Source organism: Pseudophryne corroboree, chromosome 4 (genome assembly GCF_028390025.1).
Source record: "Pseudophryne corroboree isolate aPseCor3 chromosome 4, aPseCor3.hap2, whole genome shotgun sequence".
Classification (NCBI taxonomy): Eukaryota; Metazoa; Chordata; class Amphibia; order Anura; family Myobatrachidae; genus Pseudophryne; species Pseudophryne corroboree.
The window spans coordinates 124,264,590-124,292,533 of NC_086447.1; the positions used below are offsets into that span (position 1 = coordinate 124,264,590).

Below are 27,944 nucleotides of genomic sequence, written 5' to 3' on the forward strand. Positions count from 1 at the left end.
GGTGAAAATACCAAAAAAATCAGCTCTTCGGTGTGGAAGTATTTCAACAGAAATGCGGACAACAGGTGTCAAGCCGTGTGTTGCCTTTGTCAAGCTGTAATAAGTAGGGGTAAGGACGTTAACCACCTCGGAACATCCTCCCTTATACGTCACCTGCAGCGCATTCATAATAAGTCAGTGACAGGTTCAAAAACTTTGGGCGACAGCGGAAGCAGTCCACTGACCAGTAAATCCCTTCCTCTTGTAACCAAGCTCACGCAAACCACCCCACCAACTCCCTCAGTGTCAATTTCCTCCTTCCCCAGGAATGCCAATAGTCCTGCAGGCCATGTCACTGGCAATTCTGACGAGTCCTCTCCTGCCTGGGATTCCTCCGATGCATCCTTGCGTGTAACGCCTACTGCTGCTGGCGCTGCTGTTGTTGCTGCTGGGAGTCGATGGTCATCCCAGAGGGGAAGTCGTAAGCCCACTTGTACTACTTCCAGTAAGCAATTGACTGTTCAACAGTCCTTTGCGAGGAAGATGAAATATCACAGCAGTCATCCTACTGCAAAGCGGATAACTGAGGCCTTGGCATCCTGGGTGGTGAGAAACGTGGTTCCGGTATCCATCATTACTGCAGAGCCAACTAGAGACTTGTTGGAGGTACTGTGTCCCCGGTACCAAATACCATCTAGGTTCCATTTCTCTAGGCAGGCGATACCGAAAATGTACACAGACCTCAGAAAAAGAGTCACCAGTGTCCTAAAAAATGCAGCTGTACCCAATGTCCACTTAACCACGGACATGTGGACAAGTGGAGCAGGGCAGGGTCAGGACTATATGACTGTGACAGCCCACTGGGTAGATGTATGGACTCCCGCCGCAAGAACAGCAGCGGCGGCACCAGTAGCAGCATCTCGCAAACGCCAACTCTTTCCTAGGCAGGCTACGCTTTGTATCACCGGTTTCCAGAATACGCACACAGCTGAAAACCTCTTACGGCAACTGAGGAAGATCATCGCGGAATGGCTTACCCCAATTGGACTCTCCTGTGGATTTGTGGCATCGGACAACGCCAGCAATATTGTGTGTGCATTAAATATGGGCAAATTCCAGCACGTCCCATGTTTTGCACATACCTTGAATTTGGTGGTGCAGAATTTTTTAAAAAACGACAGGGGCGTGCAAGAGATGCTGTCGGTGGCCAGAAGAATTGCGGGACACTTTCGGCGTACAGGCACCACGTACAGAAGACTGGAGCACCACCAAAAACTACTGAACCTGCCCTGCCATCATCTGAAGCAAGAAGTGGTAACGAGGTGGAATTCAACCCTCTATATGCTTCAGAGGTTGGAGGAGCAGCAAAAGGCCATTCAAGCCTATACAATTAAGCACGATATAGGAGGTGGAATGCACCTGTCTCAAGCGCAGTGGAGAATGATTTCAACGTTGTGCAAGGTTCTGATGCCCTTTGAACTTGCCACACGTGAAGTCAGTTCAGACACTGCCAGCCTGAGTCAGGTCATTCCCCTCATCAGGCTTTTGCAGAAGAAGCTGGAGACATTGAAGGAGGAGCTAACACGGAGCGATTCCGCTAGGCATGTGGGACTTGTGGATGGAGCCCTTAATTCGCTTAACAAGGATTCACGGGTGGTCAATCTGTTGAAATCAGAGCACTACATTTTGGCCACCGTGCTCGATCCTAGATTTAAAGCCTACCTTGGATCTCTCTTTCCGGCAGACACAAGTCTGCTGGGGTTGAAAGACCTGCTGGTGAGAAAATTGTCAAGTCAAGCGGAACGCGACCTGTCAACATCTCCTCCTTCACATTCTCCCGCAACTGGGGGTGCGAGGAAAAGGCTCAGAATTCCGAGCCCACCCGCTGGCGGTGATGCAGGGCAGTCTGGAGCGACTGCTGATGCTGACATCTGGTCCGGACTGAAGGACCTGACAACGATTACGGACATGTCGTCTACTGTCACTGCATATGATTCTCTCAACATTGAAAGAATGGTGGAGGATTATATGAGTGACCGCATCCAAGTAGGCACGTCACACAGTCCGTACTTATACTGGCAGGAAAAAGAGGCAATTTGGAGGCCCTTGCACAAACTGGCTTTATTCTACCTAAGTTGCCCTCCCACAAGTGTGTACTCCGAAAGAGTGTTTAGTGCCGCCGCTCACCTTGTCAGCAATCGGCGTACGAGGTTACATCCAGAAAATGTGGAGAAGATGATGTTCATTAAAATTAATTATAATCAATTCCTCCGCGGAGACATTGACCAGCAGCAATTGCCTCCACAAAGTACACAGGGAGCTGAGATGGTGGATTCCAGTGGGGACGAATTGATAATCTGTGAGGAGGGGGATGTACACGGTGATATATCGGAGGATGATGATGAGGTGGACATCTTGCCTCTGTAGAGCCAGTTTGTGCAAGGAGAGATTAATTGCTTCTTTTTTGGTGGGGGTCCAAACCAACCCGTCATATCAGTCACAGTCGTGTGGCAGACCCTGTCACTGAAATGATGGGTTGGTTAAAGTGTGCATGTCCTGTTTATACAACATAAGGGTGGGTGGGAGGGCCCAAGGACAATTCCATCTTGCACCTCTTTTTTCTTTAATTTTTCTTTGCGTCATGTGCTGTTTGGGGAGTGTTTTTTGGAAGGGCCATCCTGCGTGACACTGCAGTGCCACTCCTAGATGGGCCCGGTGTTTGTGTCGGCCACTAGGGTCGCTTATCTTACTCACACAGCTACCTCATTGCGCCTCTTTTTTTCTTTGCGTCATGTGCTGTTTGGGGAGTGTTTTTTGGAAGGGACATCCTGCGTGACACTGCAGTGCCACTCCTAGATGGGCCCGGTGTTTGTGTCGGCCACTAGGGTCGCTTATCTTACTCACACAGCTACCTCATTGCGCCTCTTTTTTTCTTTGCGTCATGTGCTGTTTGGGGAGGGTTTTTTGGAAGGGACATCCTGCGTGACACTGCAGTGCCACTCCTAGATGGGCCCGGTGTTTGTGTCGGCCACTAGGGTCGCTAATCTTACTCACACAGTCAGCTACCTCATTGCGCCTCTTTTTTTCTTTGCGTCATGTGCTGTTTGGGGAGTGTTTTTTGGAAGGGACATCCTGCGTGACACTGCAGTGCCACTCCTAGATGGGCCCGGTGTTTGTGTCGGCCACTAGGGTCGCTTATCTTACTCACACAGCTACCTCATTGCGCCTCTTTTTTTCTTTGCGTCATGTGCTGTTTGGGGAGGGTTTTTTGGAAGGGACATCCTGCGTGACACTGCAGTGCCACTCCTAGATGGGCCCGGTGTTTGTGTCGGCCACTAGGGTCGCTAATCTTACTCACACAGCTACCTCATTGCGCCTCTTTTTTTCTTTGCGTCATGTGCTGTTTGGGGAGGGTTTTTTGGAAGGGACATCCTGCGTGACACTGCAGTGCCACTCCTAGATGGGCCAGGTGTTTGTGTCGGCCACTAGGGTCACTTAGCTTAGTCATCCAGCGACCTCGGTGCAAATTTTAGGACTAAAAATAATATTGTGAGGTGTGAGGTATTCAGAATAGACTGAAAATGAGTGGAAATGATGGTTTTTGAGGTTAATAATACTTTGGGATCAAAATGACCCCCAAATTCTATGATTTAAGCTGTTTTTTAGGTTTTTTGGAAAAAAACACCCGAATCCAAAACACACCCGAATCCGACAAAAAAAATTCGGTTAGGTTTTGCCAAAACGCGTTCGAACCCAAAACACGGCCGCGGAACCGAACCCAAAACCAAAACACAAAACCCGAAAAATTTCCGGCGCTCATCTCTAGTTGAGTATCCCATATCCAAATATTCCGAAATACGGAATACTCCGAAATACAGACTTTTTTGAGTGAGAGTGAGATAGTGAAACCTTTGTTTTTTGATGGCTCAATGTACACAATCTTTGCTAAATATACAAAGTTATTAAAAATATTGTATTAAATGACCTTTAGGCTGTGTGTATAAGGTGTATACGAAACATAAATGAATTGTGTGAATGTACACACACTTTGTTTAATGCACAAAGTTATAAAAATATTGTCTAAAATTACCTTCAGGCTGTGTGTATAAGGTGTATATGTAACATAAATGCATTCTGTGCTTATATTTAGGTCCCATCACCATGATATCTCATTATGGTATGCAATTATTCCAAAATACGGAAAAATCCGATATCCAAAATACCTCTGGTCCCAAGCATTTTGGATAAGGGATACTCAACCTGTATTGAATACTTTCCTGCCATTTTGGCTGTAACTTTGCATTATCGTAGTCGACACTGAAGTCAGACTCCGTGTCGATATCAGTGTCTATTATTTTGGATAGTGAGCATTGAGAGACTCTGACGGTCTCTGCGACATAGGGACAGACATGGGTAGATTCCCTGTCTGTTCTCTAATCTTTTGTGCAATAAATTCACCTTAGCACTTAATTACACATATCCAAACAGGTGTCGGCGTTGTCGACGGAGACACCCCTCACACACATATTTGCTCCATCTCCTCCTTAGGGGAGCCTTTTACCTCAGACATGTCGACACACACGTACCGACCCACCACACACTCAGGGAATGCTCATCTGAAGACAATTCCCCCACAAGGCCCTTTGGAGAGACAGAGAGAGAGTATGCCAGCACACACCCCAGCGCTATTAACCCAGGAATAACACAGTAACTTAATGTTAACCCAGTAGCTGCTGTTTATAATGATTTTTGCGCCTAATAATGTGCCCCCCCTCTCTTTTTACCCTCTTCTACCGTGTATCTGCAGGGGAGAGGCTGGGGAGCTTCCACTCAGCGGTGCTGTGGAGAAAAACATGGCGCTGGTGAGTGCTGAGGAAGAAGCCCCACCCCCTCGACGGCGGGCTTCTGTCCCGCTTAAATATACATTTTCTTGGCGGGGGCTCATACATATATACAGTGCCCAACTGTATATATGCTAAACTTTTGCCAAAGAGGTCCCAAACGCTGCCCAGGGCGCCCCCCCCTGCGCCCTGCACCCTTACAGTGACCGGAGTATGTGAGGTGTGTGTGGGAGCAATGGCGCACAGCTGCAGTGCTGTGCGCTACCTCAGTGAAGACTAGAGTCTTCTGCCGCCGATTTCGAAGTCTTCTTGCTTCTTATGCTCACCCGGCTTCTGTCTTCCGGCTCTGCGAGGGGGACGGCGGCGCGGCTCTGGGATCGGACGACGAGGGTGAGATCCTGTGTACGATCCCTCTGGAGCTAATGGTGTCCAGTAGCCTAAGAAGCAGGACCTATCTTCAGAGAGTAGGGCTGCTTCTCTCCCCTCTGTCCCACGATGCAGGGAGTCTGTTGCCAGCAGAGCTCCCTGAAAATAAAAAACCTAACAAAATGCTTTCTTACAGCAAGCTCAGGAGAGCTCACTGAACAGCACCCAGCTCGTCCGGGCACAGATTCAAACTGAGGTCTGGTGGAGGGACATAGAGGGAGGAGCCAGAGCACACCAGAATCTAAATTCTTTCTTAAAGTGCCCATGTCTCCTGCGGAGCCCGTCTATTCCCATGGTCCTTACGGAGTCCCCAGCATCCACTAGGACATTAGAGAAAATATATTATCACTACTTCTTATCTTTAAATATATATTTTTTTCTTATTATTTTATTTGCTTTTTCAGCTTAAGATTCGGTTCTCAGAATTCAAGGTGTTATTTTAGAGAGATGGGAAAGTGAGGGAGAGAAGAACATAAAGAGATAGGGGGTAAAAGGGATGCACACAGGCTAACAGTACTGTACAATTCAGGAGCCAGTCAGTGAAATAAATGCACCAACAACAGGAACATAAAAGGAGCCATGGAAGATATACATCTATTAGAATTATTAGTAATTATTTCCAAAAATTAGGCACAAGCAATGATTTTTTTGTTTTGTTTATGGACTAACTGGCCCCTGGAATTTGTTCAGTCCAGTGCAAAAGAGATCTCAAGTCTAGGGAAAGAGGGCAACATGGCGGCTGACTAGAGAGTCACAAGGGATTATTTATTAACACTGCATTTAGGGTCGAAATGTGCACTTAAGTACAGCAACCAATCAGACACATGCTTACACTGACTAGCAAACAACAGATTAAAACTAAATGCTGATTTGTTGCTGTGGTTCACTTCAGATTCCCACCAGTGTATGTGTATCACATGGTTTTTACTAGCGTTTTTATCACAATAGATGCATGTAAACGGGTCTGACACTAGAGAATCCTTTTTTTTCCATACAACATGCACATAACCTAAAACAGCATATAATCCAGCAGTTCCACCAGAGAGCGTCAGATACAACTCTTATCATACCGTCTATCCCCATCTCCTCATCCTCATTGTCGGTGCTGTTTTGCTTGTCTGGGTCGCTGTCCATCGTACTCCTGCCCAATCCTCTGTCCTGAGATAATGTTGTATTAATAAAACATGAAGCAAATCCCAACTCTTGTTCCACTGTCGTTCTCTCCCAGGTACTGAACTGTACTAGACGGAGGTCACAGTATCTTAAGGATCTGCAAATACAGAAAAAAACAGTGACTTTGGGTATTGATCAGGACTGGTCACTGGGAAATTAGCTGTACAGTACTCTATGGCACTGATAAATGTACCACACTTTACACCTTACCTTCAATTGCATTGTATTCTGTTCTGCACAGATAAAAAACAAGATGAATCAGCAGTAGATCACAGAGGCCCAGCAGCATCAAGGTAATATATTTTCCAGCTGTCTCGCTGCATACTGGGCCTGATTCAGAATGTAAGCTCTCACGAGCAGGGCCCTCTTCCCTCATGTGCTTTTTCTTACTTTAATATTCTTCAACTGCACCAATTCCGTCAGTCTTCTGCCACCTAATACTTATTCCAGTGTCATCTGCTGATGTAACTATGTTTATTTACCCTGTACTTGTCCTATACTGTCATCAACTGTAAGTTGCTGTTTTCCTGTTTGATTATTTGTTTATGTACTCTGTAATTGGGCGCTGCGGAACCCTTGTGGCGCCATATAAATAAAGGATAATAAATAAATAATTCAGATGTGGCTGGATTAGCTATCGCTGCTGCTTCTTGGATAGCAACTGTATGGTGTTGCAGCAGGAGGCATCTGTTACAAGCAGACGCCTCCTCCTGCTGCAGTAGTGATCTGACCTGCATCCTAGGATGCAGCATCAAATCATCGATTTACAATCGGGCAGTTTGCGGCACCCATGGTCACACCTGTCACAGAGGCCAGGAAATCTCTGTCCAACGATGGAGATCCCTGGTCTTTTCCCTTCCCCTAAACTGCGGCAACATGCCTCCATTTTTTTTCTCCCCGACACTGGGGCCCAGAGCCTAGCTCCGCCCCCACCTCTCATTGGCCTGCAACCTGGTGAATAATAGAGCAGGGATGACCATCGTTGGGCAAAACCATCAATGGCTCCCCATCAATAGTTGACCATTGACGATAGATGGCCATCATTGGTTAACCTACCAATGATCATCACTAGTTCGCTCAGTATACCAATGTGGTGAGCATGGATAAAGCTCTTGGTCTCGGGTTATTATCCTGTTCTCACAAGACTATGGGACTATTCATCAAATAATATATGCAGGATATTCCCCAAAAATATCTGATACCTGCAAGTATTAAGAACCCCTCAAATATAGACGAGCTATCTCCATCCATTATTCTACTTTGTGTCCTCAGAACATGAGGAGACGCGTACACAGAGGCGTCACCGGGTGTGGTGACACCCGGTGCGCGCCCCTGATCTCCTGCCGTGATCGTGGCAAAAGGGGGCGTGGCCTTGTATTTAGGGGGCGTGACTTCGCTGGGATCCCGGAATCGTCACTCTGGGGGCGTGACAGCATCTCCGGAGATGCTGGGCTTCCCCCAGAGCCAGTCTCCGTCCGCTGTCGGCTCCTCTTCTGTGACAGGAGCCGGGTGCTGTAGGAGACTTTCTCACTGCAGCACCTGGTTCCTGTCAGTGCGGAGGAGCTGACATTTGGTGTCACCCTCCTCCAGGCGTCACACCCAAGTGCGGGCCGCACCCCCCGCACCTGCCTTGTGACGCCACTGCGCGTACAGGAATGTTGGTTTGGATGCAGGCTATTCCTTCTTTGTCTTGTGGAGATTTACTGAAAGCAATTACTGCCGGCAATTCAGTATCAGGAAGTGTTCCTGAATATTTTACATAAAGCATATTTCTCTCCCCATAGACAATGTCTGGCAGGGATGTGCACTTCTTCGTCTTGCCATCGTTGCCTTTCCTCAAAAGCCGATACATATCACTACTTCCGGGGGGGTTGCACCTTCATGCGGCGATTTTGGTTACAAGTACGGAATTATGCATCAGTTCAACTGGTGAATTATGTTCCACTCACTGATACTTGGCGTTGTTTTGTATACTGCCAGAGGGGCAGTGAGTGGCAAGAGGGTGTAAGAAATTATTATTACTCATAAGTGCAGTGGCACGCAAACCAATCTTGCAGACATGGGGCCTAATTCAGAGTTGATCGAAGCAGCAAATTTGTTACCAGTTGGGCAAAACCATGTGCACTGCAGGGGGGGCAGATATAACATGTGCAGAGAGAGTTAGATTTGGGTGGGGTGAGTTCAAACCAAAATCTAAATTGCAGTGTAAAAATAAAGCAGACAATATTTACCCTGCACAGAAACAAAAGAACCCACGCAAATCTAACTCTCTCTGCAAATGTTATATCTGCCCCCCCTGCAGTGCACATGGTTTTGCCGATCTGCTAACAAATTTGCTGCTACGATAAAGTCTGTAATAGGCCCTTGGATCGATGTGAACCCCCCATCACTGAATCTCTTCAAAGAAAAACTTTTTCATGCTTTTAATATGGAATGGATGGAGATAGGCGGATAATGAATTTTATGGATACGTGGGAAAGTTACATTGCCTCTTTACAATTAGACGTGAGACGTAAAATTCATGCCTCTATTAAGAATACGCACTGGTACGTTACGCAGATTATAGCTGGAGACCAGCCAATTAATATTACTACCTAGTCTGGCTCGATGGGATAGATTAGGATATTAGGCTCCTACGCTCTGATAGATGAACTCGGCTAAATAGAAAAAGGCTATGGATAAGAGCTGTAGTAATGCACTTTTAGACTATGCTTTCTTGCTAAAGGTACGCATTATGGGGGTAATTCCAAGTTGATCGCAGCAGGATTTTTGATAGCAATTGGGCAAAACCATGTGCACTGCAGGGGAGGCAGATATAACATGTGCAGAAAGAGTTAGATTTGGGTGGGTTATTTTATTTCTGTGCAGGGTAAATACTGGCTGCTTTATTTTTCCACTGCAAATTAGATTGCAGATTGAACACACCACACCCAAATCTAACTCTCTCTGCACATATTATATCTGCCTCCCCTGCAGTGCACATGGTTTTGCCCAATTGCTATCAAAAATCCTGCTGCGATCAACTTGGAATTACCCCCTATGCTGTTATATTACTATGCTGTCTATACTATGTATTGTATGCCTTATATTGAAAATGTGTAATGTCATTTTGGAATTCATGTATGCATCCGAATGAACTGAAATTATGTATTGTAATATGTATATAACTCCAATGTTGTAAACTCTTGTGTTTTAATAAAAAGAATAAAAAAAAAAAATTCCTCAAATGTACCAGGAAGGGACTGCAGCAAATATCTCCGATATCTGCCGCCGTCCCCCTATTTCCTACAGCAACAGTAGCCCCCATAGCTTTCTATGAGGGCTACAAAGCTGTCAGATTTACCAAGCTCCAGAACGTGGTGCATTACATAGTTTGGTCCTGGCAACTAATGGCAACTGAAGATGGCATTAGCCCGTTGTAACCTATGGGCTACATTTCCCAAAATTTATCAGGAGAGACTGGTAATGGCTGCCGCACCTGCGTGGTTAAGCTACACTTAAAGCAACCAATCAAATTCTAGCCAGCATTTTATGGAGTGTACTAGATAAATGATAGGTAGAATCTGACTGTGAGCAAACCTCCACTTGTCCTTTTTAGAAGGATTGATATATGTCCTTTCAAACAGTCATATCTCAATGATCACAAAATGATCACACGATGACTAGACACATAGATGTAGTCATGATAAAACCTGAATTCCAATCCAATCCCAACTAAAATAACCTAAAGCCAGAAGAAACTGCAGTGTGTATGGCACTCTCGTTGTGTCAGTGATAAATTGCCTCTATATTAATCTTCGGCTCACCTTGGTAAAGATTCGCCAAGAGGATCCGTTCCACTGCATATCAGAATACACGGCAGGCCCTCAAGTTCTAGGTATGTCCGTGGCTGCCAGTCTTCATCTTCCTTCTTTTGCCAGACCTGCCAAATAATTATATTCCAATTATAATCTGTCCATACATTGGGCATAATGAACCAGTACTGTAAATATAAGGGTATTTAGAAGTCATTGAGAAGTTCTTTGACCATATAGGCCAACACTTTTAAAAGTTATGTGTGTGCAGTGGCGTCAAGAGGGGGGTGCGGCCCGCTCCCGGGTGTCACCGTTCAATGGGGTGACACCAAAACGAGCCGCACACCCGCACCCCTAGTGGCGGAGCTTGTGCTGGTCAATCACAATCAGATTAATTACGCTGCGGCTGCCGCTCTGTCAGCCGCCCGTGATAGGAGTGGACCCTGGGTTAGGAGGACGGAGCCACTGAGGTCAGGAGGAGAAGCAATGCGGACCTCCCCTGTTACCACTCCCCGGCTCCTCCTCTCTGCTTCCTGAGTGCCAGCCGGGGACTAGACGTGCGCTGAGGGGGAGGCGGTGATACGATCGCGGATAAATGAAGAACAGCCCTGCCTGCACAAATGAATCCAACACACTGAGACGATGCAGAAGTAAGCATAACTAGTATTGTAAATCATCTCCTCTCCTGCATCTGCTCTACCAGTGTAGCTGCTGGAGGGAGTCCCGCTCTGTCCCCAGCCACAGCAGCAGATTATGTTCCTGCTCACACACGCATCCTGCTGCCCCCTGAGACCCCAATAATATCTGTGAAGGCAAACATGGCCCCAGGGACCCCTGAGACCTGATGCCACCACAGACATCAGGTACACCCCTCCCCACCCTGCTCCCCTTCACACCTACTGTACTTCATAATGCCGCCAGATTCAAACATATTCTGGTGAGAACACTGTCATTGTCACCAACAGTCTCTCCCCAGTCACCCACTACCTTTCCCCAGTCACCCGCTGCCTCTCCCTATCATCCTTTGCCTCTCACTGTCACCACTCCGCTGTCACCGTCTGCTTTCCCCTGTCACCCTATGACTCTCGCTGTCTACCACTGTCACCCTATGCCACTCCCTGTCACCCTCTGCTTCCCGATTTCACCCACTGCCTTTCCCTTGTCACCCACTGCCTCTTCCTTTCATCTCTACCTGTCACTGCCTGCCTCTTCATCACACACAGACTCTCTCGCTGTTACCCTCTGCCTCCCATCTTCCTCTTCCTCTCACCCATTGACTACCCAGTCACCCACTGCCTCTGCCTGTCTGCAACTCCCATCATCCACTGACACTCTGTCACCTTCTCCCTGTCACCATCTACCACTTTGTCACCTATTGACTCCTCAGTCACCACCTGCCACTTTCGGTACTATTGTGCAGCATAACATGTATAAGGGGTACTACTGTGTGATGTAATGTGTATAAGTGACATCATGTGCAGTGTAATGTGAATAAGATTGTGCTACCCTGTACTGTAATTTGAATTGGGGGTACTATTGTGTGGTCATGCCCCTTCCTTGGGAAACAAAGGATATAAAGGTATAATATTAATTTTGTTAGCTGTTTTATGTCACTGCTATTGCCATTGCATTCAGTGATATACAGGAATTATGGGGATCAGTAAGAGATCCCCGCGATCAGGAGACCGACGCCGAGAGCTCAACAGCCGGGATCCCGGCATCGAGCGCAGCATGTCCCCTCGCAAGCTCGCTGTGCTCACCATGCTTCGGGCCTTCCCCTTCAGGTGGTTACGTGGACCACCACCCAAGTGGGGAAACCAGCCGGTATTGCAGCGGGTGATGGGATTCCGCCATCGGTATATTGGCCGCTGGGATCCTGTCCGACGGTCAATTGACTGCCTCCTGAATTATGACATTAATAAGGATTCCATGTGGTGTGATACGGGAGGAGGTCCATGGGGGTGACACCATGAGTTACCACACCGGGTGACACCAACCCTAGTGACGCCTCTGTGTGTGTGACATCACTTATCTCCCAATATAATCAATATAATGTTATATTTTACAAGATATTAATATATAATATTGTGTATTATAATAAAATATGTTACAGTAGGTGAGGCTTGAGTTTGTGCCAAGTGGGTGCCCTGGACTACTAAATGTCCTTACTGCAATACTATTTATTCTTATTTTAAGATAGATTGTTTGGAATTTCCAAATGTAATTTATTGTCTTTAAACATATCAGCGGTATTATCCTGCTGATTTCTTGTATAAGCTACGTATGAAATTCCTTATCCCCATTTACTAGAGTTGGGTAGGTTTTGTCTGTATCTAGTAAGAAGTGAATGTCCCTGACTCACAGCTCTGCCGCTACCATAGGTGTATTAAACTGCTGAGAGGTCACATCTGCTGTCGGCTACAGCTGTCAATGGGAATACGTTCAGAATGTCGAAACTCAGAGTGTGGACACCAGAATGTGGAAGGGAGGTCAACATGACATAATGTCAACATTGTGAATATCGACAGGCACAATGCCAACACTAGGTTTTAGGTTAGGGTTAGACTTCAGTCAGGGATTGGTTTTAGTTACCAGACTTATGGGAAACCACCTGGTCAACGTGCCAAATGCCAACAATCTTGCAATGTGTACACATTATGAATGTCAACACTTGACATGTCGATATGCCATACATGTCAAAATACGGGTGTAGTATGGCTGATCGATGGTCTGCTGACCCCCAGTCAGCATACCAACGCCGGGATCCCGGCAGCATACCGACGCCGGTATCCCGGCGGGGAGGGGCGAGTGCAGCAAGCCCCATGTGGGCTCGCTGCGCTTGCCACGCTGTGGGCTCGGTGGCGACCACAGGTCGCCACGGGTTCTATTCCCACTCTATGTGTGTTGTGGACACTCATGAGTGGAAATAGTCCCTGTTGGTCGGCATGCCGACCATCGGGATAGTGAGGTGGCGGTATTTTGGGGGAAGTCATGTGACCATCGGTCTGCTGACCGCCGGTCACATGAATACCACCCCAAAATACTGAATGTCCACATCCAGGACAATAGCGACTTTCTGATAGTAAAAGTCGACATTCTGAACATCAACATATTCTAGCACAGCCTTGTCAATGTGTTCTGGGTGATGTGAGGGCTGGACTCGATGCCTGATGGGTGCCTCCCTGGAGAAACCACGCCCTAGGCATTCACCCATATGGCCTTTGCCCAGGGCCCACTCTGGTGCTGCACCTGTAAAACTTCAGTCCCCCTTTAAATTTTAATCATATGGATAATTTAAAAACACATAAGGAGTTTTAAACAATGACTCAATACAAAGACTAGGACTACAGAGATATACAGTAATTACACTGGTACCTTCAGCTGGTCCACAATGACTCAATACAAAGATTAGGGCTACAGTGATCTACAGTAATTACACTGGTACCTTCAGCTGGTCTACAATGACTCAATACAATGACTAGGACTACAGTGATCTACAGTAATTACACTGGTACCTTCAGCTGGTCTACAATGACTCAATACAATGACTAGGACTACAGAGATCTAGAGTAGTTACACTGGTACCTTCAGCTGGTCCACAATGACACAATACAAAGACTAGGACTACAGAGATCTAGAGTAATTACACTGGTACCTTCAGCTGGTCCACAATGACGCAATACAACGACTAGGACTACAGAGATCTAGAGTAATTACACTGGTACCTTCAGCTGGTCCACAATGACGCAATACAACGACTAGGACTACAGAGATCTAGAGTAATTACACTGGTACCTTCAGTTGGTCCACAATGACGCAATACAAAAACTAGGACTACAGAGATCTAGAGTAATTACACTGGTACCTTCAGCTGGTCCACAATGACGCAATACAACGACTAGGACTACAGAGATCTAGAGTAATTACACTGGTACCTTCAGCTGGTCCACAATGACTCAATACAACGACTAGGACTACAGAGATCTAGAGTAATTACACTGATACCTTCAGCTGGTCCACAATGACGCAATACAACGACTAGGACTACAGAGATCTAGAGTAATTACACTGGTACCTTCAGCTGGTCCACAATGACGCAATACAAAGACTAGGACTACAGAGATCTAGAGTAATTACACTGGTACCTTCAGCTGGTCCACAATGACGCAATACAAAGACTAGGACTACAGAGATCTAGAGTAGTTACACTGGTACCTTCAGCTGGTCCACAATGACTCAATACAAAGACTAGGACTACAGAGATCTAGAGTAATTACACTGGTACCTTCAGCTGGTCCACAAAGTGCTTCCCGATAGTGACTGTCGAGTTGGCCGCCCCCAATACAACTTCAAATCGATGCTGCAATCCGAGTCGCTCTCTAACATGACAGAGGCGCTCGTAAGCTAATGTGGCCAGCGGAATGCAAGGGATCCTTAAGAGAACCATGGGTCCATGGCTGCTGGCACACTGCTTGGGGGAGCTCAGCAGGTTCTGAACAATCTCAACCGTTTCCACTGAGGTGTAACTCTTCATCTGAGACAGACCAGACACTGCCATCAGGGCGGAGGAGTAATGTTGGATGAGAAGGAAGGTCCGGATCACAGCGCTGTGCAGTATGGGAAACCTAACACAAATAAAATGAAATGTACTATAGCAAGGGATTGAGGTCAGTTAAGTAATGTACTTAGAAAGCTTACTGAAAAGCAATACCCTGAGAACAAATAATAAGAGAACCACAAGCGGCAGCTTTCTGAACTACAAAAACTGATCTGCCCAGTAATATAGATACGCCCTTATCTAAATATATTATTATACTAAATATTTCTATAATACTGTCATATTCTGCAGCAGAGTACAATCTCAGAGACCAGCTGAGCATGCTACAAATGCAATACAAGAATATACATTATTACAGGTGAAGGTGACCTGATTACTAGTCCTTTTATTGCTATACCGAGGCAATATACTTTGCAAAGCTTTCCTATTGGCAGTAAACACGTTATTACAACACAGGCAGAGCGGTAAGATGACGCTGCTCCCACGCTTACAATCTAGGCTGTCTAAAATCTCACAATATGTGCTATTTTGTAGCGGCAGGGGTGCTCAACATGCAGCACTCCAGCTGTTGTGGAACTACATATGCCAGCATGCCCTGCCACTGTTTTAGCATTCCACAATAGAAAAACTAAGGCAGAAAGGCTGAAATGTGTAGTTCCAAAACAGCGGACGGGCCCCATGTTGAACACCCCTGCTGAAGCGGCTTGGCAATGCTTGCAGCTTTCTCTATAACCCTCTGGGGATTATTTACAAACATGAAAGCAGTAACCTATAGCAACCAGTGTCATTTACATTCTAAAAAAAATTAGAAGGAATTTAAATGGTTGCTAAAGGTTACCACCCTTGTGCACCTATTTTAGAAACAAAAACCTTCTATGTATGTAAAATAACACAATACTTTAGTCATATTTATTGCTTAAACCATGTCACGAAATCAAGTTGATTGTTTCCATGCACTTTATAAATTGATATAAATCAAAAATACTATTGATGTAGCACAGATACCTTTTTCCTAATGCCAGCGCAATGGCTTCAAACGAGCTGTCATGGCGCAGAAGAGGAAGAGTGTGCCCGGAGAGTGTGGATTCGATGTACTGCGACAGGCCAAAGTACTTCCTGTTTCCATGGTACGCCTCCATTCCCTGCAGGAACCAGACCAAAGCATACGGTGTACCTGATATCCGTCACACCAAACATGCACACTCTGACATACTGCTGTACCCGCAGTCTTGTTGGTCTCCTTTGTATACACAAAACTATATCTGTTTTGACTAAATGGTTTTCAAGTAGAGAACATGTAATAAAAAGGTTCAAGACCATCACATTGCTTGACTATTCTCTTAAATCTATTTGAGTGTGTGTCCCGTGACTTGCTCCTCTGTAGCCCCATTCACCCATGACAGAACCTGCAACTCAGCGGAAGAGAGTGCACTATACTCTTACAGGGCCAGCTTGCCCAGTACAGAACCCAGCTTGCCCTGGCCAGTTATGGAAGAGGCCAGCACACCTTAGTAAATGAAACACCATCCCCATTGATACAGGTTGTAGCTGACGCGTTTCAAGTGCAGCTTAAAACAATGAAAGCAAATGGCTGGCAGCTACAGACTACAGAACCAGTCTTTATAATACAGTGTATGTTTCTATAACACTCTATTGAGACTGGTCAAATCTCTAGATGGGTCCCACACAGTTTTGTTCCAAAACAGAATTCGGGTTTGCCCGTGACCACCCCATGTAATCCCTGAGCAGTAGTACAGGTGCTGCGTGGCTGCGTTATACAATACCTACATGACTGTATGATGAAGGCCAGTGGATCTCATTGTAGGGGCTGATGCGAGTGTTCTGGGTCTGCAGGGCGTAGGGGCAGGAGGTCACGTGAAGAACCAAAATATTGGGCGAGTCCTTTACCTCCCTGCAGTTCAATAGCCTATCAACGATCCCGATGGAGGCCTCGTTCTGTGGATACGAACTGCATACGGAGCTGCCATAAAAAATAAAACAAGACACAGACACAATGACAATTGATAGAAACCTGGAGTACTGTACGTATTCACTATAAGGGAATCCAATGCGGGTGATGCAGGGAAGTAATGATAAATTCTAATGTGTTGATCTAATGTGGGGAACGTGTCCAAGGCCCTTGAAGGCTGCTTAGTGACGACAGTATAAGTCCTTTTATTTCCAATGTCTTTATGACCATTTATGACCATCAAAACAGATTCCTTTTTATTTAAAAATAGAAAAGAGCAACGAGCATGCAGTATATCTAAATGCTTTACAGGTCTGTCTACTACAGTATATTAGCTAGTGCTGTACATGAATTGTGTATATGAGAGGTATTCAATTCTTTGAAAAGTCAGTTGGGAGTCTGTTTTTTTCCTATCTAATAGACAGGAAAAAACAGACACCCAACCGACTTTTCAAACAATTGAATTCCACCCAAAGAATATTATACTAGGGACAAGCAATCAGCAGCCAACCGATAGCAGAGCATGCTGGGAGATGTAATAACAACTGGAGAGCCAGATAAATGCCAATATAGAGATAAGTCAGGTAAAACGCCATCTAATACATTTGTCTCTCTCTGCTGGTGTGGGCAGTATGAATAAAAAGTTTAATCTTTACATACCAAAACCATAAAGCTTAATCAGGATTTATACATTTCACCAATATTCTTTATTTCATCATTTTAAATTAATTTGGCCAGTGACTTTTTTTTTTACTGACACATTACACATTACACCCCATTTTTCCAAAAGTGCAGTAGTCCCGAGAAAGACAAGAGGTCCTTCCCTGCAAATATAAAGTAAGGGGTCCCAGTCCTAGGGGTATATTTACTAAAGTGCGGGTTGATAGAAGTGGAGGTGTTAACCAATAAAATTTTAGCTATTTTCTTTTAGAAGGTGCTATATAAATGATAGGTAGAACCTGATTGGTTGCTATGGGCAACATCTCCACTTCTATAAACCCGCACTTTAGTAAGGATACCCACTAATATCTGTGATTTGACACATTTATATACTGTAGTTCTGCCCTGTCACAGGAATATCAGATTTACGCAATGTGACTAGACCAGAGGTTCCCAAACTGTGTGCCGTGGCTCCCTGGGGTGCCTCGGGACACTTGCAGGGGTGCCCTGGGTTGGTGGTCCAGGACAATTCTAATTATTCATGGTCAATATAATAGGTAAAACCAGTGCTGGTGGCTGCCAGTCACAAAATATGTGGCCAAATAGAAGCAAATCTTGTCCCTCACCACACAACTGACCCTAAGGATGACATATAAACGCGATCTACTTAATGTAATATGTCTTTCTAAATTTCTCAATAAGAAGTTTTTGGCCTAGGGGTGCCAAATCTTGTCCCTCACCACACAACTGACCCTAAGGATGACATATAAACGCGATCTACTTAATGTAATATGTCTTTCTAAATTTCTCAATAAGAAGTTTTTGGCCTAGGGGTGCCAAATCTTGTCCCTCACCACACAACTGACCCTAAGGATGACATATAAACGCAATCTACTTAATGTAATATGTCTTTCTAAATTTCTCAATAAGAAGTTTTTGGCCTAGGGGTGCCGTGAAAAAAAATTCTGATATTCTAGGGCGCCGTGATTCAAAAAAGTTTGGAAACCACTGGACTAGACTATAATGTCAGGCAGTGTCAGTCTGGGGCATGAAGGGGCCTCCAGGGGAATGCAGATATAGGGGGGCCATGCTTAAAGAGTGCCACGCCCCTCAATCATGGGCCGTGCATTACCACAGAGACTTGTTCAGCCATAAAAGGCCATGTAACTGACCCAATAATAGAGTAACAATGTATAATATAAGTGCAGAGTCTGGAACCTGACATTAAAGAAAGTAGTGGGGCCCTCAGGCAGTGGGGCCCACTGGGGATTTTCCCTTTAGTCCTGTGGGCCAGTCCAACCCGGATGTCAGATAACTCGCACTAATGGGCTTAAAACACACCAAGCATTCAAACCGAATACTAGGAACCAAAGCAATATATCAAATACTAAAGAAATAGCCGTGTAAATGGGTAGACAGTTAGATTTGACTGTTGAAGTAACGGAAATGCTAGCTGGTTGCTACGAGTTACAGTATGTTTGTTTTTTGGTAATGAAAAAAAAATGAGTTTCCTAAATGTATTTTCTATTGGACATTATAATTATTGGTCATTTATATGGCACCACAAGGGTTCCGTAGTGCCGCACATAGGGATGAAACCTATAACAATTTATGCATAATGACATAGAGAATTACATAGAGAATACAAAAGGAAGGTGGCCCTGCTTGCAAGAGCTTATATTCTTAAGGATTATACACGGTCGAGTCACATTATTATGACCACCAGCTGATAGTCAGAGTAACCGCCGTGTGCAGCACGGACAGCAGCTAGACGGGCTGAACTGTTGTTTTAGACACGTCTGGTCGCCCCCAGGTTCATTCTGACGGTGAGCTGCTCCACTGTAGCGTGTCAGTTGGCCCTCACGCACCTTCCTAGCCAACGTTCACGTCTCACATCAATGGCATGTGGTGCTCTGCAGTTTCCATGTCGGCTATTCGCAATGGTGCCATTTGTTTCAGAAAAACCGCCAGCAATCATCCCTTTTTGCAACTCGGATAAATGACCCATGACAGCAACAAGTAATATGTGTGCAGATGGCCTATCACACACCTTATACACCCACCAACCCAGCGCACGAACGTGACGTACCTCATGGGCTACGCGCTGCCAACGTCAAATGTAGGAGGTGGTCATAATAATGTGACTTGACCGTGTAGGAAGACACAAAGAGGGACATTGATTTCCGAATAAAGAGTAACCTGGTGAGATCCCAATGAGCGTGGTCATGAACGAGGACAAACAGCGTGTGTGGGTTCTCGGATGCTTTTTGCAGAAATGCCTTAAATTTCCTGGGAGAGTCGGCGTCCAGCTTCATGACGTATTGCTCCATAAACTGCTTAGTGAGCTGACTCTTCTCTAAGCCGAGCTCTAGGAGAACGCCTGTGTGTATAGGACAACACAAAACAGTCACTTACCGTATTACAGTATATCTAGGGAAACTTACAGGCCATGGCTTACACATCTGCTCATGGGCTTCTTCTGTGACAAACACACCCCAGTCTTGCATGTGGTCAGTGACAGCAGGACACGCTTCCGTCCTACCGGGGGGGGGGGGATGGAAGGTTAGGTTTAGGCAGCAGAAGAGGGGTTAGGGTTAAGGTTAGGGACCGGGAAGGGTGGGTTAGGCACATAGAAAGGGAGGTTAGGGTTAGGCACCAAGCGGGGAGGGTTAGGTTTAGGCAGCGGGGAGGGTAAGGGTTAGGCACCAAGCGGGGAGCGTTAGGGTTAGGGAATAAATGGGGGTCTGTCACGATTCTGATGGACGGGATGGTGCTGTCAGTATACTGACCGCCGGCATCCCATCCATCGGTAACTCATACCGATCCCGTGCCAGCATATTCTCAAACAATGTATAACAAAGCTCAACAAAATAAAAAATAAATTTGAATGAATTTAGGGTATTTTGGGGTCGCTGAATTCAAAAATGAAAGTACCTTTATCAAATTGCCTCTAGTTCTTGAGATAATGGATACGCTCAATTAATAGGGAACTTAGCCATAACGTATGCATATGGGAATCTACCGGGACATTCTAGGAGGTGAGATACATGAATATTGTAGGTGTTTACTCACAATATTCCCCTATGTATATAAGTGATCGGACATAGGGGGTAATTCAGATCTGATCGAAGATGTGCTAAATTTAGCACATCTACAATCATTCACTCTGACATGCGGGGGGACGCCCAGAACAGGGCTAGTCTGCACCGCACGTCAGGCCCTACCCCTTCCTCCACACAGGTACCAAAGCATCACACAGCGGCAATGCTTTTGCACCTGGTGAATAGCTCCCATCATGCAGCTGACGCGGCCCGCCCCGACAACGGTCCGGACGCCTCCGTTGTCCGGACCGCGCCCCGCCAACGGCATTCTAACGCCGTTGGCACTCCCCTCTCCTGCCCCGCGACCCCCTCTGCCTGTTAATCAGGAAGAGGCGATCGCAACCCAGAGATGCTGATAGCATCTCACTGGGCTCCCAGGGTGCGCACGCGCAGTGCGGCCGCTGCACGTGCGCACTTCACAAAGTGATTCAGACTGCGATCGCTGTGTCTGAATTAGGCCCACTGTCAGTTGGCAGTTGAGAGGTTCGTGTTGTCTGTTGTGTTTTTCTTGTTTCTCATTCATGTATAAAAGAAAATAAAAAAAATAGAGGCAATCCAGCAAAACCAATGTCATATTCAGAATCAGCAACGTTATCCCAAAATAGCTCTAATACGATTGACAATGAAATGAGTGTTGATCAGTGTAATAAGTCCCTTTTTAGAATATGAAAATATGACCATGCCATACCTGAACTCCAGACATAAGCCAGCGTCTGCTGGTAAGTGACCTCTGACGGGGGAACGCTGATGAGAAAATCCACTTTCTCAAAAGAGCCCAGGTCCAGGTTCTGGGTGCTGGAGTCAGCGATGGAGCAAACGTGAGACAACAGCTTCTGTGCCACGGCCAGCTGCGAGGGGTGGATCTGGTGCCAATCCGCATTATAACCTGCATGTACAGAGAACACGCACCTGTGTGAGATTGTCATATGCTTGTCTTGTGCAATAATATACTGGTCTAAAGATGAAATTAATGACGATAAAGGGCCCGATTCTAGGTAAGACGCAAGTGCACTGCGCATATGTATCACACAAAGCAAGGAGCTCCATATGAGTCAGATCTTGAGCAGGCTTAGCCATGAAATGGACATTACTGAGTGTATGAACTAGGGCAGTAACTAAGGGTGTGCAAGCGGTGCCATCACCCAGGGTGGAGGAACCTAGCCAGATACACTGTCGCTGCCCTGTGGTCCTTGCATCTGGCTAGCGGGGCTGGAACAGAACCCTGCAGCCAGTATTGCTGTTGTAGTGCAGTCGCTCTGAGCAGTACTCTACTTCCTGATGCTGGCGGCCCCTGGGAAAACGTACAGCAGCGATCAGGTCTGAATCACCCCTTCAGAACGGGATGGGTACAAGTGGCAATATTAATGGTGACGGCTGCGGACAGACAGACAGTGGTTTGTGCGATTCGTGCGAGACATACACATGAAGCCGCACAGATGCTACCACAGACGGATGCATTCAGTATCTGCATTAGAATTAGGTAGTAACTATGGCTGCTGCAGACTTCCACACTTGTGGGTGCTTTGCGTCTGACTGAGAATCAGGCCCATTAATTAATTAAATAAAACAATTACTGAAATGATTGAACTATTTCTGGACAACACAAGTCAATACAATCCTAGTTTTACTTAATAGTATGCTACTGCCACCTAGTGGTGATATGAGAAAATGTGGCGTATTAAGGAAAAGTGATGCCCATTGAGACACAGGGGTTATGTTTGTACTATGGAAAAAATATATAATTGTCATTTCAACACTTCCTACTCGAAAAGGGACTAAGTATAAATTTTTGTGTTATTTGTGTTATTTTTGCTATATTGCAGGTATACATCACCATTACTGTATATATATTTTCCCATACACTTACAATCTTACATTTGCCATGTCTGTCTTTATCTTAGGTGTCATTAAAAGAGAAGGTCACTACAATACACGCACATTGGGGGTCATTCCGAGTTGATCGCTCGCTAGCTACTTTTTGCAGCGCAGCGATCAGATAGTCGCCGCCTATAGGGGAGTGTATTTTCGCTTTGCAAGTGTGTGAACGCCTGTGCAGCCGAGCTCTGCAAAAACATTTTGTGCAGTTTCTGAGTAGGTCTGAACTTACTCAGCCGCTGCGATCACATCAGCCTGTCTGGTCCCGGAATTGAAGTCAGACACCCACCCTGCAAACGCTTGAACACACCTGCGTTTTTCCAAACACGCCCAGAAAACGGTCAGTTGACACCCATAAACGCCTTCTTTCTGTCAATCTCCTTGCGACTGGCTGTGCGAATGGATTCTTTGTTAAATCCATCGCTCAGCAACGATCCGCTTTGTACTCGTACAACGCGCCTGCGCATTGCAGTGCATATGCATGCGCAGTAGTGACCTGATCGCAGCACAGCGAAAAATCCTAGCGTGCGATCAGGTCGGAGTGACCCCCATAGTGAGTAGTCACTGCTAATATGGTTGTACTTATGGAAATTAAATATGCTACACTTTAGCTTTGGGGTACAGCTGTCCACCTACAGGCCTATAACTTTGAAATGATATATTCCCAGGCTGAGTAGTGTCATTGCTATAATGGATTATTTATCCCGTAGACTAACAGAATGACACACATGATCACATCAGTCCTAGCGCCCTTTCCACTTACTTGAGCATGCAGCCGGCCTGGTTTTCACATGTGATTTTTTTGGCGTTGACGATATAAGGCTGTGATTTTCTTGGTAGTACTTGTCTAGGAGTACATCTATGTCTCCATCTACCAAAACAGATCAGATACTTATCAATACATTACACGGAAAGACACAGATAAGTGGATTTCATCCTTGCAATGTATAGAGTACGGTGTGAGACTAGATTATTAGAGGCTGGTAAGATTAGCGCTGCAATGTTTACGTTATTGGAATACATCTGGAAAGAGTAACAGCAGTGATTATGATGAAGTCTCTTGTAGCCAGGAATAAATATGATAACGACAGCTGTCAGTATGTGTTTCTGCTGAAACAATGTACTGTAAATCACAAACAAGTTTATTATTCGTATACAGAAGATGACAATGAGGGTAATTAACAATGCCACAAAGTGCAAATTTACATGAAACCAAAACAACGAATCAGGTATTTGCTTCAGTTTCTTACTTACACTTAACAGATGAGAAGTACTTGTTGATTGGTTGCAATGGATTAATGCACATTGCCACTAGAGGGTTTTTACAAGGTACAGGAGGACGATAAGTACAGGTTGAGTATCCCATATCCAAATATTCCGAAATCCGGAATATTCCGAAATACAGACTTTTTTGAGTGAGAGTGAGATAGTGAAACCTTTGTTTTTTGATGGCTCAATGTACACAAACTTTGTTTAATACACAAAAGTTATTAAAAATATTGTATTAAATGACCTTCAGGCTGTGTGTATAAGGTGTATATGAAACATAAATGAATTGTGTGAATGTACACACACTTTGTTTAATGCACAAAGTTATTAAAAATATTGTATTAAATGACCTTCAGACTGTGTAAATAAGGTGTATATGAAACATAAATGAATTGTGTGAATGTAGACACACTTTGTTTAATGCACAAAGTTATAAAAAATATTGGCTAAAATGACCTTCAGGCTGTGTGTATAAGGTGTATATGTAACATAAATGCATTCTGTGCTTAGATTTAGGTCCCATCACCATTATGGTATGCAATTATTCTAAAATACGGAAAAATCCCATATCCAAAATACCTCTGGTTCCAAGCATTTTGGATAAGGGAGACTCAACCTGTATTAGAACACAAGGACATGCACTGAAACTGGAGGGAGGGAGGTTCAGGGGAAACGTGAGGAAAAATTACTTCACAGAAAGGGTAGTGGACAAGTGAAACAGCCTCCAATCAAAGGTGGTAGAGGCTAAATCGGTAGAGCAATTTAAACATGCTTGGGATGGACATAAGGATATCGTTACAAAGAACTAAAGATCAAATAGGGTTTGAGGTTACCATAAGGTTAAAAAAAGGGGCAGACTAGATGGGCCAAGTGGTTCTTATTTGCCATCAAATTCTGTTTCAAATGCTAAATGAAAATTCAGTCAATAACTTAGACTTAATTGTCGTTGGCACCGGTAGGGTAAGCTTGCCGACACTGTGACAGCCAAAGGCAGGGAATCTCTAATAATCACACGCCACTGGAATCAGTTTAGGGCAGCTTACTTGGCACCATCAATATGGAAGTGCAGTGGTTGAAGGTCTTGGGCAGTCTGCTTTAGCCATGTTTTCTTTGGTGCATCACACGCTATTTTCCATCCATCCGGACGTGTGTAATTTAGGCAATGGTATTGTATCTTTTAGGCTCCATTCCGCAGACATGTCCAAACCACTTTAAACGCTGTCTTTTAATATAGGATTAAATTGTGGGTTGGTCTTGGAATAGTTTTTGGATGTTATCATTTCTCCAGCAGTCTGTTAGTTTTAATGGTAGTATGTTTCATAAGCACCTCATTTGGAAACTTTCCAGCCTTGTTAGGTCGTTTTTAAGGATTGTCAATGAATCTGAACCATAAAGTATTATCGTTCTAACCCAGAGGTTCCTCGGGGGCACACACAGTGCATGTTTTGCAGGTAACCCAGCAGGTGCACAGGTGTATTAATTACTCACTGACACATTTTAAAAGGTCCACAGGTGGAGCTAATTATTTCACTTGCGATTCTGTGAGGAGACCTGCAAAACATGCACTGTGTTTGCCCCCGAGGACCGAGTTTGAGAACCTCTGTTCTAACCATACTTGCCTACCTGACCCTCTCCATGAGGGAGAAAATGCTCTGTTCCTGGACTTTGCTGGTAATGTACGATTGCCATCACCTGTGGTGAGCTAGTTAATTGATAAGAAAGGTGTTTCACCACAGGTGATGGCAATCATACATTACCAGGAAAGTCCAGGAACAGAGCATTTTCTCCCTCATGGAGAGGGTCAGGTAGGCAAGTATGGTTCTAACCGATGCACTGAATACCTTCATTTTTGTGGCAATGGAAATGTCCTGTTGGTTCTAGCGGCCTTGTTTCAGAGGTACAAAGGCAGCTGTGGCACAACCTGTATGACTTGTGGTGTCGCTTGTAGCGGCTATCTGTTGACCATTGATAGCTGAACACCGATATTTAAATGTATCCACTTTTTCAATGATGATGTAAGTTAAGCAGCACAGGGGTAGTTCCAGTAAAAAATAAATGTACTTTTTTTTCTCCACATTTATTTGTAAGCCAAGCTTTGTTGCATTTGTGCCAATCTTACTTAGGAGGTTTTGGGCACCCTGCACGTTTCTGGCTAAGAAGACAATATCATCGGCGTAGACTAGATCTGTGAGGGCTCTATGCCAGTAATGGTGACCATTTCATTTATAAAAGTAGTATTTATGAGAATCCAGCCCATAGCTATGTCGAAGAGAATGGGCGACACTATAAAACCTTGCTTGGCACCAGTTGCGACTGTGAACCGGTCAGACGTTTGGCCCGTATATCTAAATATGCAGGCCAGTCAATAACCCTTAGATCATCTATAAAAATGAGTTAAACCTAAAATGTACCAAAAGTGCCATCAGTCATGTACATTCTAAAAACTCTACAAAAACAAACAGACGGCACAATTCTAAATGAGTAACTGAGACTATGTGATGCTGTGGGAAGTTTAAGATTACTGCCAAAAATGAATAAAAAAATTTGGCTCCTTAATGAAAGGGGTGTTTTTCAGATGAAAGTGTTATTCAGATTTGTCTTTGTTTTTTCAGATAAAGAGAAAATATCAAAATATGTTATTTTATTTTTTTATAAATGATCTAAAAATGAACAATCGTATTAAAGGTATAAACACGTTGAGGAAAGGTCATTTGAACATTTATTGCACTAGTCTGGTAGTGGAGTTTTGTTTTTTGTTTTTTTGTGTATGTGGAAGGAGGGGAGGGTACAGTGGCCTAAGTAAACAGTAGTAGGCATTACCAGCCAGGGCACTACAGCAGGGCATACTCTAGAAAGGCCAAGTATCCTTAAAACCTGGACGGTTAGTGTGTCTTGGGAACAAGTTTGGGAGGTGGCCTAAGGTTTAATGATTAGGATACATCAGTGATCATACAGGGAGAATAAATGTAGCCACAAAAACACAAAACAATTATAATAACAGATAAATAGTATACTGTAAATGTGACTTTATCAAACACCAAAAATGAAGACAACGTAACTTACAGAAAAGGGACATTTAGGGGGACATTTACTAAGCAGTGATAAGAGAGGAGAAGTGAACCAGTGGAGAAGTTGCCCCATCAACCAATCAGCAGCTCTGTATAATTTTATAGTATGCAAATTATAGATGTTACTTCAGTGTTGATTGGTTGCCATGGGCAACTTCTCCACTGGCTGACTTCTCCGCACTTATCACTGCTTAGTAAATGTTCCCCTTGGTCTCTTATTATAGAACGGTGTGATTACTGAATGACTCCCTATAACATTTTCTTCAGTATTGTAAATTTAGCTGTACATACCTGGACAGAGCGCACTGAAGAACGCTCGCAAAGACTCAGCTTTCCCACTAACCAGTTCATAGTTCACCTCCTTCAGGTAATCAGCTGCAGAGTACATACTTTCAATTAACATCCGGGCTTGGTACTTTCCTACAGAAGCCAATACAAATTTGAATATTAAAATAAGAATCCATACACACACACACACACACACACACACACACACACACACACACACACACACGTTTATTTATTTTAAAGTATAAAGACTCAATCAAGATAGCTGAATGGTGCTTTGCGATTGGACTGTTCTTGGAAATTACACTATTATCATACCTTTTCCTGTGTATGTTGGTAAAAGGTAATACATTGCACCAGGGATGGACTGGGGCTTAAAATAGGCTCTGGCACCCCCCTCATGCACGCACGGGATGTGGCCACATGGCACGGGAGAGTGACCACACTTCATGTGGGCATGCCACGAACCACTGATACGTAGTCTCGCAGCATTCCGGCCAAGCAAACCACCAGGAGGCAGAGCTGGCCAGTCAGGCATCCAGAGAGCCGGAGCAACCCACATATTGTATACAGTATATAGCAGTGGAGCCAGTCGACACTTCTTGTCTGTACGTTTATTCCACTGAAGTATGTTATTATATTTGCTAATAAGATGAACCTGCATGAAGTCACTGGGGCAGTCAGTCGCAATTGTGGGCCAAATCGCAGGCAGAAAAAGAGTTCACTACACAAGCTACAACTGTAGGTATATGCAAATTTACGACTAGAACATATGACCCCGGTGTAGGCCAGGCATGTGTCACATACCCTGGTGCCCACCTTTAAGCATTTGTTTAGATTGCAAAATACACAGTTGCCTCTCTAATGCAGCCGGTGCAACTCTATTTTATGGGTTTTGCTACACAAACAGGTGCAGCCCTCACCCTGCATCAGCCTTACTCTG

At 44.9% G+C, this 27,944-nt stretch overlaps 1 protein-coding gene across 2 annotated transcripts in view; it reads right to left on the reverse strand.

Moving 5' to 3' along the window:
- Positions 1-27,944, reverse strand: part of GREB1 (growth regulating estrogen receptor binding 1) — a 275,504-nt gene that overhangs the window by 126,051 nt on the left and 121,509 nt on the right. For both annotated transcript variants that reach the window (XM_063915401.1, XM_063915399.1), the window contains 9 exons: positions 27,005-27,133; positions 23,140-23,247; positions 21,190-21,387; positions 19,600-19,780; positions 16,560-16,752; positions 15,777-15,913; positions 14,499-14,838; positions 10,226-10,341; positions 6,317-6,516 (listed from right to left, as the gene is read on the reverse strand). In XM_063915401.1, the coding sequence (XP_063771471.1) occupies positions 6,317-6,516; positions 10,226-10,341; positions 14,499-14,838; positions 15,777-15,913; positions 16,560-16,752; positions 19,600-19,780; positions 21,190-21,387; positions 23,140-23,247; positions 27,005-27,133 (1,602 nt within the window). The remainder of the gene's footprint in view (positions 1-6,316; positions 6,517-10,225; positions 10,342-14,498; positions 14,839-15,776; positions 15,914-16,559; positions 16,753-19,599; positions 19,781-21,189; positions 21,388-23,139; positions 23,248-27,004; positions 27,134-27,944) is intronic.